Here is a 19,220-nt window from a genome sequence, read left to right on the forward strand (position 1 = left end):
CTTAAAATATCCTTCAAGCAAGATCAAGGCTCCCATGAATTCCTCTCAGATTCTCAATCTAACCAGAAGGGGCAGAGGAAATTTTTGCTCACTTGCAAAGAAATAGAGAAATCTACAGTTTGCTTACCTAAATTGTAGCAGATAAAGCTTTACCTCCCCATTGTAATTTCCTAGTAATATTCATTATGAATTAGTTCATCAACAAAACTGTCAGCAAAAATTGCCTGGGATTGGTCTATTTCACCACTGAATCCATTCTTCAGCAGGATTTTGATCACTGTGTAACGAAGACCATCTGCAGAGGCAAAGAGCAAAGGACTAGGCCAAAAGGCCCTTGAGCTCAACACAGCTGGCTACAAACGCTCTGCTTTGGGAAAGGGATCTCGCCAGTCTCTTCCCTGTGGCATCTTCAGAGCCTTTCAGTGCCCTGTCCTTTGCGGACGCTCAGTATCGATTTTGTGAATGAATGACTGGAGAATCCATATGGGTTCTATGGCTCGAGAATGCCTTATAGAAGAGGTGACACATGAGTCGAATCTTGAAAAATGGGCAGAAAAGGATGGATAGAGAAAGAGTGAGGGCATTTTAGGTGGCAGGAGAAAAGAGTACATAATGGGCTAAGCGAGAGCTCGGAGTCAGGTCTAAACATGAAGTGCATGGGGCTGAGCGGACGGCCTTGGAGGGAGAAGCTACTCACAGGGGCATCGTGAAGACAGCCAACATTGCTACACAGAGTAAATGAGTTGGTGAGTGATGTGAGGGCTCATCCTCGGCATCCTCCCTCTGTGCTGGGCAAACAACGGAGAATGGGACAGCCAGGGCGCCTCAGTCTGGGGAGGAACAGAGAACGGGCAACGACAGGAGGACAGAGTGCTGGCAAGTCAAGCACGGGGCGCAGAAGGCGCCCACCCACAGGCTGGAGGGCAGGGGGCCCAGAAGGCCTTCCCGGAGGAAACATGGTGAGGTTATGAGCTGAAAGGTGAGCAGGAGGGAGGAAGGGGTGTGGAGCAGCAGGAGTGGGCTGGTGCAAACCAGTGCAAACCTGGGCAGGTCATGAGGGCCCTCCCGACCTCTGAGCTTTATCCAGAGTGATGTGAGGGGCTCTGGGAGGTCTTAAACAGGAGAGAGGACAGATTTGTTCTGGAAACCTCACTCCGGCTGCAGTAGAGAGGGTAGCTGAAAGATGACCAACGGTGGTGGCTTTCATGAGGGGAGTAGCAACGGGGAAGGAGAGAAGTTCAAAGAGCTCGCTGGGAAAACTGTCTGTGGTGGTTTAGAACACGACCAAACTCTTCGAGGTTCCCACCAACGAATGGTGGAACGTATGCTCCCTCCCTTGAATCAGGATGGGCCCGTGACTTGAGTGGACGTGATGCTATGTGACTTCTGAGACTGGGTCATAAAAGGTGACAAGAGCTTCTGCCTGCTCCTCCTGGACACTGCCTCCTAACACCTGGCCCCTACACTTCCAGGAGCTACGTGTGGCTGCTCGAGCACCAGCCTCAGCTGAGGTCCTAGCATCAACTGCCAGAGACACGAAGGGAGGAAGACTCTGAGGCGACTCCAGTTCCACTGTCATCTGACTAGAACCACATGAGACCCTGAGAAGGAACTGCCTGGCTGAGCCCCTCAATTCTATGGATACTGAGAAATAATAAAATGATTAATGCTGTTTTAAGCCACTGAGTTCTGGGGTGTTTTTGACACAGCAATAGACAATGAGAACACTATCCTGACACCACCTAATTAAGGAGATATCTTTTCATCTCTTTCTCCTACTGTGCTGTACTCGCCATGATGATTTTTGATTCTAGAGCAAGAGACATTTGCAATAAGTGAAAACAATCTATAAAGGCCCATAACAGAGTTGGGGATAAGACGTTCTGTCCAATCAAATATTCTCATTAACTGAATAAGTACATGCTTTAGGCAAATTACTGAAGAGTAAGCAGATGCTTTAGGCAAATTATTGACTGCAAAGAAATTACCAAATTTTAAAGAACAAAATCCTCATATATTCTTAGCATAGTTTTTCTTTGATGGTTTTTGTAGCCTTCAGAATCGTCTATTATTTGGGAGTAAACATTAGTTACCTCTGTCCTAGGCTGGCCCTCAGTAAGACTTTGGGAACAGGTGGAACAGCCGTCTTTGCCGTCAGCAGAGGCCCGCAGTCGCCAGCTGCCCAGAGCACAGGCCTTGGGAGGGTCATGGCTGCCATTTATTGCTCACAAAATTCTTTTTTTTTTTTGGCTAATGAATGGTTGTTAGCTAACAACCAGGGCCACATTCACCCAGGGCATAACAGCCATTTGAACGCTCTTTGTGAATGTTGGAGAAGATAAAAGATAAACTGGGGACAGGAAGCACGCTGTTATTCCCTCAGACTTTTAATGTGGAGAACTCCAAATGTGTTTTCCTTTTTTGCAAAACACCAGACACACACAAGATGCAATTAAGATGCTACAAAGGCAGAGAATTTTCTTTACAAGTGGCTAACGATTCACAGAGCAAGAGCAAAAATTTCTTCTGATATTTCTGAGCAGGAGGAAGGACTCATTTGTTTATATAGTTCTCCTACTTGCTGCAAACCTTCTGAATGCCATCGACAGTGGTAACAATGGTTAACTAGTCTACGTTTCCACAGCGCTTACTTTATATTTTCCATCTCATCCCACCCTCCCAGCAGGCCCATGAGGGGCATTAGTATTACCCCCATTCAACAGATGAGGAAACTGAGGTGAGCCCCCGCACACAGTAGGTGGAGGGAGCCCCCAGCCTCTCTGAGGAGATCTCTTCCCTCTTCTCCGAGGAGACATGATGTGGTACAAGGGGAGGAGACGAGATCTGGAATCTGGATTTTAATCGCGGCTCCACCTCAAACTAGTTTTGCTAATTTGGACAAGTCACTTCCTCAACCTGAAAGATGAGGGAGTTAAACCAGGGGACTCAGAAGATTTCTCTACGAAGGCTCAAATAAGTAAAATCAGAAATGAAAGAGGAGAAATTACAACGGACACCTCAGAAATACAAAAGATTATAAGAGAATACTATGAAAAGCTATATGCCAACAAATTTGACAATCTGGAAGATATGGATAAATTCTTAGAATCATACAACCTTCCAAAACTGGATCAAGAAGAAATAGAGAATTTGAATAGACCAATGACCAGTAAGGAAATCAAAACAGTAATCAAAACCCCCCCCGGAATCAAAAACCTGCCCAAAAATAAAAGTCCAGGACCAGACGGCTTCCCTGGTGAATTCTACCAAACATTCAAAGAAGACTTAATACCTATCCTTCTCAAACTCTTCCAAAAAATTGAGGAGGGGGGGTTGCTCCCTAACTCATTCTATGAAGCCGATGTTACCCTGATACCAAAACCAGACAAGGACAACACAAAAAAAGAAAATTACAGGCCAGTATCACTGATGAACATCGATGCAAAAATCCTCAACAAAATACTAGCAAATCGCATACAACAATACGTTAAAAAGATTATACACCATGATCAAGTGGGATTTATTCCAGGTATGCAGGGGTGGTTCAACATTCGCAAATCAATCAATGTAATACACCACATTAATAAAATGAAGAATAAAAATCACACGATCATCTCAATAGATGCAGAGAAATCATTTGACAAGATACAGCATCCATTTATGATAAAAACTCTGAATAAAATGGGTATAGAAGGAAAGTACCTCAACATAATCAAGGACATATATGACAAACCCACAGCTAATATCATCCTCAGTGGTGAAAAACTGAAAGCTATCCCTCTAAGAACAGGAACCAGACAAGGATGCCCACTCTCACCACTCCTATTTAACATAGTCCTGGCCAGAGCAATCAGGCAAGGAAAAGAAATAAAAGGGATCCAAATTGTTAAGGAAGAAGTGAAACTCTCACTATTTGCAGATGACATGATTTTATATATAGAAAACCCTAAAGAATCCACCAAAAAACTTTTAGAAGTAATAAACAAATATGGTAAAGTTGCATGGTACAAAATCAACATACAAAAATCAGTTGCATTTCTATACACTAACAACGAAGTAGCAGAAACAGAAATTAAGAATACAGTCCCATTTACAATTGCAACAAAAAGAATAAAATACCTAGGAATAAACTTAACCAAAGAAGTAAAAGATCTGTACACCGAAAACTATAAAACATGGCTGAAAGAAATTGAAGACGACGCAAAGAAATGGAAAGATATTCCGTGCTCTTGGATTGGAAGAATGAACACAGTTAAGATGTCCATACTTCCTAAAGCAATCTATAGATTTAATGCGATCCCTATCAAAGTTCCAACAACATTTTTCACAGAAATAGAACAAAGAATCCTAAAATTTATATGGAACAACAAAAGATCCCGAACAGCTAAAGGAATCCTGAGAAAAAAGAACAAAGCTGGAGGCATCACACTCCCTGATTTCAAAATATACTACAAAGCTATAGTAACCAAAACAGCATGGTACTGGCACAAAAATAGACACACAGATCAATGGAATAGAATCGAAAGCCCAGAAACAAACCCACACATCTATGGACAGCTAATCTTCGACAAAGGAGCCAAGAACATACAATGGAGAAAAGAAAGTCTCTTCAACAAATGGTGTTGGGAAAACTGGACAGCCACGTGCAAAAAAATGAAAGTAGACCCTTACCTTACACCATACACAAAAATTAACTCAAATTGGATTAAGACTTGAATGTAAGACCTGAAACTATGAAACATCTAGAAGAAAACATAGGCAGTACGCTCTTCGACATCGGTCTTAGCAACATCTTTTCAAGCACCATGTCTGACCGGGCAAGAGAAATGATATAAAAAATAAACAAATGGGACTACATCAAACTAAAAAGCTTCTGCACAGCAAAGGAAATCATCAACAAAACGAAAAGACAACCTAACAATTGGGAGAAGATATCCGCAAACCATACATCTGATAAGGGCTTAATCTCCAAAATATATAAAGAACTCATGCATCTCAACAACAAAAAAACTAACAACCCAATTAAAAAATGAGCAAAAGACCTGAACAGACATTTCTCCAAAGAAGATATACAGATGGCCAACAGACACATGAAAAGATGTTCAACATCATTAACTATCAGGGAAATGCAAATCAAAACTACAATGAGATATCACCTCACGCCCATCAGAATGGCTGTAATTAACAAGGCAGGAAACAACAAGTGTTGGAGAGGATGTGGAGAGAAGGGAACTCATACACTGCTGGTGGGAGTGCAAACTGGTGCAGCCACTATGGAAAACAGTATGGAGATTCATCAAAAAATCAAGCATAGAACTACCATACGATGCAGCTATTCCACTGCTGGGTATTTATCCAAAGAACTTGAAAACACCAATGGGTAAAGATACCTGCACCCCTATGTTCATTGCAGTGTTATTCACAATAGCCAAGACTTGGAAGCAACCTGAGTGCCCATCAAGGGATGAATGGATAAAGAAGATGTGGTATATATACACAATGGAATACTACTCAGCCATAAGAAATGATGAAATCCAGCCATTTGTGACAACATGGATGGACATTGAGGGTAGTATGCAAAGTGAAGTAAGTCAGAGGGAGAAGGTCAAATACCATATGATTTCCTTCATTAAGTAGTAGATAATAACAACAACAAACAAACACATAGAGACAGAGATTGGATTGGTGGTTACCAGAGGGGACGGGGCGGGGTGGGGGGGGGGAGCGCGAAAAGGATAATTTGGCACATGTGTGTGGTGATGGGTTGTAACTAATATCTGGGTGGTGAACATGATGTAATCTATGCAGAAATAGAAGTATAATGATGTACACCTGAAATTTATACAATGTTATAAACCAATGTTACTGCAATAAACAAAATATTTTAAAAAAGAAAGAAGATTTCTCTACTCTAAATTCTTGCCTCAGGATAGCAATCAAGTTAAAGTTGGCCTTAGTTTTTGAAGCAGCCCTGAACACAGAGCCCGCAGCATTCTGGGAGGAGGGGCCGGAACAGCACGGGCCGGCAGAAACCACAGGCACAACTCACTGGGGTTGCGCTTCACACCATCAAGTGACAGTCAGCACCAGGAAGCTCCGACCCGCTGTCACGACACGTTTATCTTTACAAAAAAAGAAAACGTGCAAAGAGAGTAAAAAGATGAACTACAGGCCAAATATTTATGACCAATGTAGAAATCTAAGCAACACCCTGGAGGCACCGTGTGGTTTTATTGGCACTTGTTTTGAAAAGCACGTCTTGCCTGTGACCCAAGTGGCAATCGTTTCAATTTTGGTTTACTTCTCAGCTCTGAGAGCTAACTTCTGGTTATGTTTGTGCTGCTGAGAAAACAAAACATAATCCCAACACATTTTCTCAGGAACCCTTTTATTTCTCTTATTTTTGAGAAAATTTGACTCTACTGAACCTTGAATGAAAACTTCAAATCAATATGCAGATTCACACAGGCACCATTATTTTACAGATGGAAGAGTGAGGGCTCAGGTATCCTACTTCAGTGACAGATAGATGACAGAAGTGGTGAGACTCCCAGCACGGCAGAACAGGGCCCAGACCTCCTGAGCTCAGCCCGGGTGTAACAAGAAAGTAGCCACATCCCCGAAAACGAGTCGGAGCCCACCACTTACAGTGAGACTCCTTCCCAGGAGAGCTCATCGGGTTCCACTCTGGTACCAGAAGTGGGCCTGGGGACCGTGACTGGGCTCCTTCAAGGATGCTCTGCAGTTGATACAGGGGAAGCCGCCTTTCTGAGGGGTGAGCTTTCTGCTGGCTGGAATCCACATCTTCACAGTGGAACAATGCTGACGTCCCAGGTCAGCACGCCAGCACTCAACGAACTCGGCCATTTAAGGAGGAGACCAAGTGTGAGCAGAGTGTCCACCGGCGAACGATGCCTGATTTCTTAGGGAGCCGACGACTCACTAGAAGCAGGCTCCCCCCACCTCAGACCTACGGGTGGTTTGAAGGGAGGGTTACTCAGCCCACAGGGACTGGCTGAGTGGCTGGAGGGTCCGACGGCTGACTGTCCTCTTGTTCAACAGCACCGTGTGGGACTTCCTGTCCCTGGGGGTGTGGCAGAGCAGAGCATCCAAAGTGTAAGTGGTGACCTGGCCATTTATGTGCAGTTTCCCATAGAGCTCGTCAAATCTAGCCAGGAGGGTGGGCACATCCTTCACTTTTTCTCTCACTTTGGCCAGCTGGAAAAAAGCAGGAAGAGCAGATCACTATCTCTCTGCAAGATTTCTTCCTTATTCTTTCCACCCTCCTAGAAGCAGACACAAATGTGTAAAAACCAACAGTGTACGCGTGAAGTGTGAAAACTGGGTCCCGGGCACACAGAGATACAGCCCACTGTAAGGCATTCCACAAGCTGCACACAACGTTCAGAATTAGCACTTGAAAATCACACCAAATGTCTTATAAAAGGGGGTTCAAATGGCTAGTACTTCACAACGAAACACACCAGGGGAAGGAGGTCACGTAGCAGTGGAACCAGGTGTGTCCACTTTAACCATCAGAGAGGAGGCAGGGCAGTTACTCAGGGCTCTACAGCACATGGGGAGCTTTATTCTAAAGCCATCAGAAGGTCCAAAGGGGGACGTGCTCTGGTGTAGGTTTAAAAAGCCGTGTGGAGAACTGGAGGGTACAAGAATGCGGAGACTAATCCGAGGTCCCATCGTAGCCCAGGTGAGAGAGGATGATGGTTTAAATTGGGAAATGTGTAGAGAAGATGGAGAAGTAGATGCACAAGAAGTGTATTCTGGAGATTAACTGTCAGGATTTACCGCTGAAGGGATGAAGGAAAGGGGGGAATCGAAGACATCGTCCCAATTTGGGCTTTAGCAACGTGGTGACGGGGGATGTCATTGACTGAGACAGGGAAGATGGAGGACCAGATCTGGAGAGGGAAAATCAAGAGTTCTGATCTGGACATGATCGAGATGCCTGTGAAACATCTAAGTGGGTATGGCGAGACATTGTTGGATATACAGGTATGAGGCATGGAAGACAGGTCCAGACCAGAGGTGTAAATATTAGAGTCACAAGTGTGTGAATGGTATTTAATTCTACAAAAACGGGTGAGCTCAAAATTAGAATGTGAAGCTATTTTCTGAACAAAAGCAACATTTTACTTAATTCAATCTTCATTAACAATACAACCTAACAACATTTCGCCATAAAATTTAATTGTGATCAAGGTCCCTAACAAACCCTCTGGTCATCTTCTGAATACGTCATAATCCTATCTGCTACCCGCACACCTTCCTTTCAAACAAGGGCTCCCCACTGAACCTTCAGATAAGAAGTTTAAGCAGTTCTTCATGTTCTTAAAAAGAGTAGCTTGTGTAGTCCTCCTGATCAAGGGAAGTGGCTTCCTGTGCAGCACATGGCTTCCAAACAAAGCAAAGCAGATACGCCAAGCTGGAGGCAACTCGGCTCTAACTGCACACATACTGCATCAGTTCTCCTACAGCATCACAAAAATACTAAGTGGTGTCATTAGGACCACTCTACAACTTAAGCAGAAAAGAGATTACACTAACGCTGTTCATTTAGTTTTAAAAAAAGCACTCAACCAGAAACAGCTGATGTTTGAGCAGCTGCAGCCATAGCATTGCAGAGGATCTGCAGTTCTTTTCAGCATTCCTCGGTGGTAGAACAGCACCTGATCTCCACACAGAAGACATTTAAATGACTCTTGGTATCAACTCTAAATAGAGCATCTGTAAAATGCAGAGTTTTACAAATAGGACAGCATACGCAACCTCACAAACACATTTAGAACCAGCTCCAAAGCTCCTGCAGTCGTATCAATCACTTCATTTCTCAACAAGCAGCGTCCTGGGTGGTCTCACAACAACCAGGGGAACACATCGCCTGGACGTGGAGCTTTCTAGGTACCTCAGCCTTGCAGGCTTTGGGGAAATCAGATAAAAGCAGTATCTTCAAGGTGGAGTGTGTGTGGATGCTGCAGTCAGACAAGTGGGACAACGTACCAATGGACCAGGCCTAAGGAAGGACTGAGGAACACCCGTGCTACGGGAGCCGTGTCAGTGCTGCACGCACACGCACACACACGACTGTGCACTTACAACTGCATGCACACACACGCAAGTGTACGCTTAGCATTGCACATGCACACAAGTGTGTGCTTAGTACTGCACGCACACATGACTGTGCACTTATCACTACACTCACACTCAAGTGTACACTGAGCACTGCACACACACGTGAGTGTGCACTTTAAAACCTATCCACATTTCCAGTTCCCCTAAACATGCTCCAAAAGGGTAGGTCACAACCTATACAGAACTAAGACCTCAAACAGAAAGATTTAAATTTATCAACATCCAGTGAGGTTCCCGACAACTCCCTTTATTAGCAGGAAGGAGCCGTTAGCGGAAGTGAGGAAATGGGACAGGGCTGGGAAGGTAGCATGTGGCAGAGGGGAGAAAGCAGCTCTCTGCCTCTACTGCCAACCCTGCCATCTCAGACACCAGCCAGGCCAGCACTACACAAGGCAAGGGAGGGCGGAGGAAACCCTGCGTTAGTCAAAATGATACTACCCGTGCCACGACTAGTGATCACTGACAATAACTTACGATTTCTTTACAGTTCTTTTTCCCCTTAGGTTATAAACTACGAGAGATGTACAAATTACTAAATTTCAAATGACTTACAATAACTCCTCTTTGTGTGCTTAAGCCATCAGTGTGACACACGGGTTCATTCGTCTCATTATGCTTTCAATTTTTAGAAACTGCTTCTTTCTCTTCATTTTCATTTGACTTTGTTTTATAACTTTGCAACGCATTTATGTGGCTCCATTAGTTGGTCTATTCAGGAGCTAAAACCACAGCTCTAATGATAGCAGCTTTAACTCGGTGGACGTCTGGCCGGGCTAGCACCTCTTCCTGTTCTTGCACAGCCTTCTCCCAGCTACTCTTGCTGGTTCGCTCTTCCTACCAAGGCTTAGCTACAGAAGAAACCTCGTGGAATTCTTACTGGGATGTTACATTATCACACCAACTTGGGGAGAACTGACTCTATGAGGCTGAGTCTTCCTATCTAAGCTCTCGGTGTGTCCTTTTGTTTGCTTAAGTAGGGAGATTTTTTTTTAAGATGAGAGATACTGTAGCTTGTTAGCTGATGGAATGATCCACAGGGAAGGGGGTATTGATGATGCTCAAGAGACGGGAGACAAGTTCTGGACTGCAGCCCTGGCGGGGGTCAGTGGGGACGGGCTTCAGGGCACCACTGGGGAGCTGGCTCAAGAGAGGAGTGTGCACAGTCAAGTGGCTTTGGGAGGGAGGGCTGAGCAGACAGGAGAGGAGCAAGGAGGCTGTCCATGTTCTGATGCCTCTACTTCCTCTGTGAAAAAGGAAGGCAGGTCATCAACTGAGAGTGAGGAGTAGGGAGAGGGTACTGGGGGCTGGAGGAGAAAGGAAAAAGAAGAAAAAGAGAGTCAGGACCCATGAAAACTGTGGGGAAACGAACAACACAAAAAGAAAAAGTTTGCCTACAATTTCGGAGGATATACTATGTTGGTAGAAAAAAATCTTTGCACCCACATGAAAGTCTTACAGCAGGAACAACAGAGAGGCTGCACATCTGACAGTCTCTTCAAGGAGGTGGCCTCCAGGAGTGAGATGTTAAGTGGACACTGTGAAGAATGGCCTTTCCTCTTTGGATGATTTCTGCAGAAATCTCCTACTCACCACTTCTTCTGAGAACTCGTGTCTTTTGACAAATCTTGATAAGCTTCCCTCTGTAGCATCCTTTAGTATCTCTATCAGGGGTGTCAACATATTCGACTGGACGTGGATCATGATCTGAATAAAAAGAATAAGCAAGAACAAGACTGAGCCGGCAGTCAACACTGAGGAACGTGCCGACACCTACAGGCACCCACCTGCTTTCGTCTATTTCCTAACTCATCTGCTTGCACAAGTTCAGAAAGTGCTTTGAATGGATGTCCACCAGCCAAAACTTGTCTTCCAACAGCTAATCAAAATATTGCAACTTCAAAACCTCCTCAAGGGCAGACAGGGAGAACACGGGTTTGGAGTCCGCAGACCTGGGCTGCAACCCTCGTGCTGGCAGTTACTGCTCGGTGTCTCTGGCCAGGTACTTAATCTTAACCTCTCTCTCAGTTTATTTGTAAAGTGAGGAAAATACCTCTACACCTCACATTTTGAGTTACTGTGAACATTAAATAAAACGCCAGCACCCAAGAGGTCCTCGGTGAACACCGCTATCAGTTTCGTCCTCCCTGTGCCTCTGGATGCAGAGGAGACAATCTCATAAGACTGGCTCTGGGGCAAATGACACCTTTACCTGATTGCTTTATTGTTTTGGTTAGGAAATTGTAAGCACATAGGTTGTCACAGGTATAAAGTGGACGGTATAAAGCCTTAATGAGGCACTTGTGTTTACACCACAGCTATTGGGGAATTTTTAAAACTGGGTACCGTACTTGGCTTTCAGAATGATACCACTAACTACCTTGCACCAGACAGACGCAATCAACACGAGGGAAAAGAACACATTTTCCCCCTCATTACCAATGTTTACTAGTACAATTTGAAAAATACAGAAAAGTTTAAAGAAAATGAGAATCAAAATTCACCAATGTTAGCCATTGTTTATAATTTCATTATTATCTTCCAAATATATTAATTTTCCCCCAAATTTGATTCCACTTTTTCTCAATTATTATACAATGAACATTTTCTCATAGCATTAAGAAATTTTAGAAAAAAAGAAAACCTCATTTTTAACGATGAATGCATAGCAATCCATCATATAAATAAGCACCGAATGAAGCAACACCACACTTGATTATATCAGCACATGTGCATACATTTTTTTAAATTGCTAATTTCTTAGACTTGATTCTCAGAAGCGGAATTACAAAGTCAAAGGGTATGAACATTTTCAAGGCTCTCAATCCTTAGGAAAGGTAGTCTTTCTGGAGGAGATATTCCTTTTTTATACCAAACCAGCTAAGTTCTCTCAACAGTCCATTTTATAACACTTTATGTTCACTGAGCAGTTGATGAGGATGAGGGGTTACCTTTGGTCCTGAAGAACAGAATGCAATGATCCCGAGCAGACTAAACCCAAAGGGCCCGACCTAGTTCAGTGTAGTGAAGCACAGGCAGTCATGAGAATGCTCTGTGCTGCAGACAACCCTGCACGGACTCTCCTGTTCAAGCAGAAGTGCTGACTGCCCTTACGCCAGACTCCCTTTTCAAGGATGGCTGTATAGCCACCAGCCTGGGAAGACAGACAGTGTCTCACCCAGAGCAAAGGGCAGCCACGCTTACTGCCCGTTATAAGAGATTTGGGTCCCCAACGTCAAGTTTCCTCCCTTAAGATACGACCCCCTGTGTGTGCAACCGGCGTACAGCCCTCTTCATGGTGCCCTGCAGGAACTGGGCTCAAGAAACGGACGCAAAGATGCTAATACTCTGGCTACTACTCTTGCTGTGAGTAATAAACTGTCTGCTTCATCTCTCAGTGTCTTGTGCACTCCACCAGCATCCGTGAAACTGTGGCAGGTCGACTCGTTAGCTTGGAAGTAGGGCAAAATCTCTGACTCTTACATAGTTCTTAACACTCTTGTTAATAATAACCAATCCCCATTTCATTGGCAGTGGTCTGTCCTATTGACCACTACATTGTGGTCATCTTGAATGCTACATCTGCAGTGCCTGGCAGCTAGCAGACCCTCATCGATAATGAATGAGAAGAGGGGCGTAGGTCTCCTGGCAATTACAAGGATAAACTTCCTGGAGCCCCATGCTAGAAACTATTAATGAGGTACTCCTGGAGATTTCAACTCTTCTTCACCAGTTTTCCCAATTTCCCTCCCTGCCTCCAGCAACTATCCCTGATTCAGCAGGGATTCTGAGAGTACGGTTCAATACTTGAAATATACTGATGAAGGGCAATAGAGACGAGGGCAGTTACTGATGAAAGGCAAAGAGAAAATTTAAAGCTAGGAGCTTATCTCAAACCCAAGTCTCAGTGCAGTTAAGGAAAGCTACATCGGTACAGCACATTGCTTTAATCTTAAAGATTTCAAGCACAAGGCTAGGAAAATTGAATTAGCAAGGAGCAGGAGGAATTGGGGTAAGAAAAACTACTCAAAGAACACATACTTCCTGCCCCTCTGATTTTCCGAGACCTCAGGAAATGTTGACAAGTCATTGGATACCTTTGACGGAAAAAGGGAACAGAAGCCCTGAACATGCAGAATTTGCATTTCTTTTTTCTTTTCTTTTGAAGTTTGCTATATTTGAAGCAGGACATCACAGTGTGGTAGAGACTGCTAGTTTATGAACCAATATCCATTCTCCCCTCCTGTTTTCATGACAGAACTCCCCAACTTGAACTGATGCTGTCACGTATGAAACTCAAAGAAAAAAACCCTGTATTTCTCAGGTTTCTGTGCAACTAGGTGTGGTCATGGGATTAAATTCTGGTCAATAACAAGCAGAAGTTGTTGGGTGAGGCAACTGGGAAAGCATCCTTAAAAGAGACCAACTTCTTTGTCCTCCATTCTTCCTACTTCTTGCCAGAATAGAGAGGTAATGGATGGAAGTCACATGCTTAGGATGATGGTGTGGAAATACAGAAAGAGGCTGGGTCCCTGATGATGTCATAGAATGTCACATCAGACCTAGACTGACCATCTCTGGTTTTCTACATGGAAGGAAAAGAAAGCTTCTCATTTGGAGGGACTCTTGTTTTTTATGGAGTCTATGTTGCCCCCAGCCAAATACAATTCTTAACTTATACATATCAGTGAGATGCTGCTACAAAGAGATTTATGAGAAATGAGTCCTGTCTCCTTTCCTACCTGTGCAGCCTAGGAGACTTCCTAGCATGAGCTAGAACTTTAGGGTGATTTTAGTGAGTAGGAGAAAGGGGCATTAAAACACTCACCCGTGTAAAAAAATAAACGATAAAAGCAGCAAAATAAACTACTTGTCAACTTCTCTGCAAAGTGATTCAATTTCAAAATGGGTCTCCATTTGGAGACACGCCAGATTTCTAGAGAAAGGATTAGAATCCAAATAGAATCAGTGAAAAGTTACCCCATATTGGTCTCTGCTACTTTCAGAAATATTTGGAAGTGGAAATTAATCCTTTGATATTGAGCAGCATTGCTTAAGAGGGGGCTATATTTCTTTTGCGATTGATGGGTTTAAATTCAGACTGAAAGGGCAGAGCCAATACCCATGGGCCTCGATGAGATCATCTGCTAAGTCAGTGCCGTGTTAGCAAGTGTTAGCTGGGTAAACGGTAAACCTGGCCCTCTGGGTCATATTGGCAGCAGGAGCAATTTTGATGAAAATAAAATTAAGTTGAGGGGGAAGATTAGGTAAGTCCAAATTCTAATTGGCAGCAGGAAAAGATTTTAGTATAAGGCATTAATTTTTAAAGTAGATCAGAAAAAAAACTTCATTTATTTCTGGTAATACTGACTGAGCAGACTCACTACTCAGCCTATCTGGCAGGGTTCCATTTCTTAATAATTAACAAACTGCCCTTTAGGATTCCAAGTAGATGACTCAGCCTTAGGGAAGCCAGGGCCCATTAAATTATTTTTCAAAACCCTGCTCTAATAACAGAGACCTAGAATCTGAAAGATTATTAAACCTGAGAACGGCAACCATCTCTTTTTCAATATCCCTGAGGAAGATGAAACAGGCCTACATTGAAATATGAGAAATTTAGATGGGATATTTGGAAGAATTTCCTGAGGTAGAATTTTTAAACAATTAAACCATCTTTAAATTTCCGGACCATGGATAACTCTGTGACCCAATTCATGGAGGGGATGATTCATGCTCAAGATCAATTCAAGGTTCCTTCCACAGTGCTTGCCCAAAACATGCCACTCCCCACCTTTCCAGTGCTCCAGAAAAGGAGCGTCCCTGCTGCCCGGGCTCCAGAGCACGGCCCTCACGTCCTGCACCTCCCCTCCCACTGGGAGTAGACAGCTTTACTCTCAGAGGCTCACGTTTGATGTCCAACCAAGCACTTTCTCATTTGAAAAGAAAAATCACTACTAGATTCTCATCACAAACGTGAGAGACAGGCAAGGACTGAAACAGACAAGAGTCTAAATTCAAGGACATGGAATGTGTGCACCAAAGCAGATGCGTTTTTTCACATCCAGTCCTATGTTCTCCTCACCATTCTGGAGCAGCAAGGCCCGATCCTGGCTAAGAGAGACACAACTCTTAACTCTGTAGGTCTGGAGTGGTGGGGAAACCCTAGGCTGTGTAGCCAAACAGATTTGTTTGTGTTAAAACCCTGACCCTGCTATTGAATTAGCTGTGGGAACTTGGGTAATTTACTTACCCTCTGAATCTTCATTTTCCACGTGTATAATCTGGAGAAACACTGTTCTTACAGTGTTGTATAAAATGAACCAATGAATGTAAAGTACCTAGCATGGTACCTTAGCTAAATTAAATTAAAACCCTGCCCATCTCACTCTCTTCAATTTCTCACCACAATCCTTATTGATCCCTGCCCCCAGCAAGCTCACTCCAACTCGAGGAAAAGCTACTAACGATCCACATAAAAATCCTCTCACGACAGCCTCCTGTATTTCCTTCCTTCCTGATGCTATGAACCAGCTGGACCCCACCAATTCTACTCTGTCCCATCATGAATGAATGCATCAGAGGCCATTCTCTCTCAGAAGTGGTTATATGCTTCGACACCCAGAGCTGTCCATATCCAGCAGGAAGCAGAGAAGAAGAAAAAACACACATGGTGCCTGCTGGAAGCCCAGGCTTCCTAGTCTGTTGGGCTTACTGGTGTTGCTCGTTTTGCTGGCTCAACTGACCCTGAACTCCTGGACGCTGGACCTTTGCCACCTTGGCCTCGCAGACCTGCGTTAGCCTGTGAGCTTTTCAGGCGAACCCGCCTGCTCTGACCTGCAGTTTCTGCTCAGGCGCCGGTCTTGGGACAGGGGCTGTCTGCAGCAGGCTAAGACAGGCACAGCTATCAGCCTCTGGGATTTCTCTACACTGCTGCTATTTCTTCCCCATCTTTTCTGGTGATTCCTCTGCCTCACCACTGACGCCCCATAAACTCATCTCTGGGTCCTCTTCCTTCCCTTTTTGTGGCATTCATCAGTTCCCATCAGATCCATTACAGGGTTTATGCAGATGAGTTCTTAACTGACAGCTCTGACACTCAACGCCCCTCCAGGCTTGGATCCCTGGCAAACTACAAGATCTCTTTTTGGCTATTTTTCTAGTATTTAGTCTCTTCCCTTCCAAACCATATCTTTTTCTTCAGCTTCTCTGTTATCACTGTCTCCATCTTTCTGGTTCTCTAGGCTCATCTTTCCCTCATGTGAAAGCATTTTGAAAAGTAAATATGAGGTCAAATATAAGGTATTCTTATCTCAGACTTTTTGCAGGACCATGTTCTCCAAAGTTTACCATAAAGCCTTATCTAGTCCTTCTCCTGAACATCATCTGGGTGCTGGTCTGGGGGTGACATTTGAGGATAACCACTATGGGGCAGAACAGAAAACTATAGAAGTTGGAGCTATGCCTAATTCCTGTTCATTGGGTCACAGGATTTGTTACAAATAACTATTCCTTTTTGTTCAACATACTTGATTTCAAACAAATACTACTGGTATTAGCAAGCATTCACTGAACACTGATTACAGACCAGGCACTGTGCCAACTATGCTTTATTCTTTCAATTCTCATAACGAAAGAATGGTACTATCACTATTACTATTGCTGCTTCAGATAAAAGGAAAATGTGGTCCACAGAAGTTAAGTAACTTTCCTAAGGACTCAGAGCTAGTAAGAGATGGTTACAATGAACAGTTTACATTCTTTTAAGCAGAAATCATCTCTCAACAAAGACTACCCTTCCACCGCCATCCCATCAATTCTGTGGCCCTGTCCTCCGTCAGAGCACTGCTAACAACTCTTTCCTCCCTGGGCCTCCTCAGTTTGCTCCTGCGGGCCAGCCCTTCGCTCCCCATCCTGGAATACCACATGGGCTGTGACCCCTTATCCTAGTTCCCGTCATGCTGGTGTTTACATGTTTCTGCTCTTTTGGCAATGTTTTCCTCATCTTGATCCCTTGATGTTTCAGAAGACTATGAATTCTCAAAAGTCAGGGGCTTTCTTTTCCACCCCCCACAACTCAGAAGTACTCAGCATACAACAGGGCCTCACCAGGGCTGGCTGAGTGGGGCTCTGACGTCGCCAATGACAAGAGTCTCAGCCTTCTGCATTGCTCCAGGAAGGCGCAGACGACCCACTGCTCTGAGCGGCAGACGCCACGGCAGGCTGGCAACAACAGGATGAAAACAGCTGACACTGACTGAGCACGTCCCACGCCAGGCACTATTTTATGCACCACAGGTATACGGACTCCACGAGTTAGGTACCATGGACAGGATGCAGTTGGCATGCAGGTTTTTCTCAGGTCTCAGTCAGGATACTGAAGGGTCCATCTCCTTTCTCTCTACATCTACAGCCCTCTGTAGTCGTGCATTTCACCTGCATCATTTAGCCGCGTCTTATATCCTCGGGTATCTACGTTTCCCACCTATTTACAAACTCCTGAAAGCACAGCCTGTGCTGACTGCTCTCACAGGGGCTATCCTGTAGCTTTCACACAGAGCTCAATGAAGGAACGAACTGGATGAAAACCTCGGGAGATCAAAAGTCATTGTATACAGACAAAAAAATCTAGACATCATTTATTACACTTTAAGCCTTACTCTAAACCATAAAAAAAGAGTCACTTACATTTAAATTAGTGCAGATTATGCTTTCTGGCTTCATGATTTGAGAAAAAATGGATATAGCTTTTGCCACCTGGTTCTAGAAGGAAGCAAAAAAAGTCAAACAAGTCATATGAACATTACTCTACTATCATAAAGATCATTTAAAGATGTCAGGTTGTTCCTGTTCATGGTGCCCCAGGGTTTTGAAGACCAATAAGAAAACAAGTTATTTGGTAATCAAAAATGAACATTCTAAAGGGGAGCTGGCCCAGTGGTGTAGTGGTTAAATTCACGTGCTCTGCCTTGGCAACCTAGGGTTCACAGGTTTGGATCCTGGGCGTGGACATACACACCGCTTGTCAAGCCATGCTGTGGCAGGCGTCCTACGTATAAAGTAGAAAAAGATGGGCACGGATGTTAGCCCAGGGCCAATCTTCCTCAGCAAAAAGAGGAAGATTGGCAACAGATGTTAGCTCAGGGCTAATCTTCTTCACCAAAAAAAAGAAAGAACATTCTATAAAATGTTTCCCATAGCGGCATATTACTGAATGTTTAACAACCTGCCCAAGTTCCAGTTTTTAAGATGGAGGCATAAAGTTGGCATTTCCTCTTCTCCCACTGGAATGAGCTTTAAAAAAAAACGAGATTGAGAAACAGAAAAGCAAACCCCATCTTTGACATAATTAGAACACAGCAGAAACCACAAACCACAGAAGAGGTGGAAGCACTGCCAAACACTGGAGATGGCACGTGGGTAAGTTCTAGAGAAAGCAGAGAGAGGAGAACACAGCTGCATATCTCAGAGAGGGCCCTCAAAGGTGAGGGGCACAACCTGAAATACAAAACCTACATTCCTGTTTACAGTGGTGGAAACACAGTTTAGGACGGGTAACGAGAAGTCTCTGGATCCTTTGGTGGCAGAGGTGAGGCCAATCAAAGATTAACACAGACAAGCCATAGTCGCAGGAAGCAGATGTCACTACGGCGGCAGCAGCAGAGAAGAGACTTCTCATTGAAAACCACGCCCGTGCCTATACCCAGTGGCCAGGGAGCAGTCAAGCCCACACATATTTGTAGACAAACACAAACTCTGCGTTACACAAAGAGAAATCCTGCTAGCCTAGAACATGGCAACACAGCTCTGTTCTCTCTCTGACATGCATCTTCTGCAAATGGCTAGTATAAAAGAAACCTATGTTTTTCAATGATGAATAATCAAAAAAGAACCAGCACGTGATCTATATAAAGACACTACGAGGAAAAAAGAGAGAGAAAAGGAATACAGCAAAACAAAATAAGGAAATAACAGGCAGATGAAGAAATCTCAGTAGAAAGACATTTCTATGGACACAGGAGAGAAATGAGAAAAACCAACAAGAGCAAGTCACTCAGAACCGGAAAAAAATC

The 19,220-nt window shown here is 44.0% G+C and overlaps 1 protein-coding gene across 3 annotated transcripts in view; it reads right to left on the reverse strand.

Moving 5' to 3' along the window:
- Positions 1-6,371: 6,371 nt before the first annotated feature.
- Positions 6,372-19,220, reverse strand: part of PTCD2 (pentatricopeptide repeat domain 2) — a 29,084-nt gene continuing 16,235 nt past the window's right edge. For all 3 annotated transcript variants that reach the window (XM_004420542.3, XM_087430209.1, XM_087430208.1), the window contains 3 exons: positions 17,836-17,910; positions 10,741-10,854; positions 6,372-7,218 (listed from right to left, as the gene is read on the reverse strand). In XM_004420542.3, coding sequence (XP_004420599.2) covers positions 6,994-7,218; positions 10,741-10,854; positions 17,836-17,910 — 414 coding nt within the window. In that variant the 3' untranslated portion in view covers positions 6,372-6,993. The remainder of the gene's footprint in view (positions 7,219-10,740; positions 10,855-17,835; positions 17,911-19,220) is intronic.

This window comes from Ceratotherium simum, chromosome 4 (genome assembly GCF_057802395.1).
Source record: "Ceratotherium simum simum isolate JZ-2026a chromosome 4, ASM5780239v1, whole genome shotgun sequence".
NCBI classification, from domain to species: domain Eukaryota; kingdom Metazoa; phylum Chordata; class Mammalia; order Perissodactyla; family Rhinocerotidae; genus Ceratotherium; species Ceratotherium simum.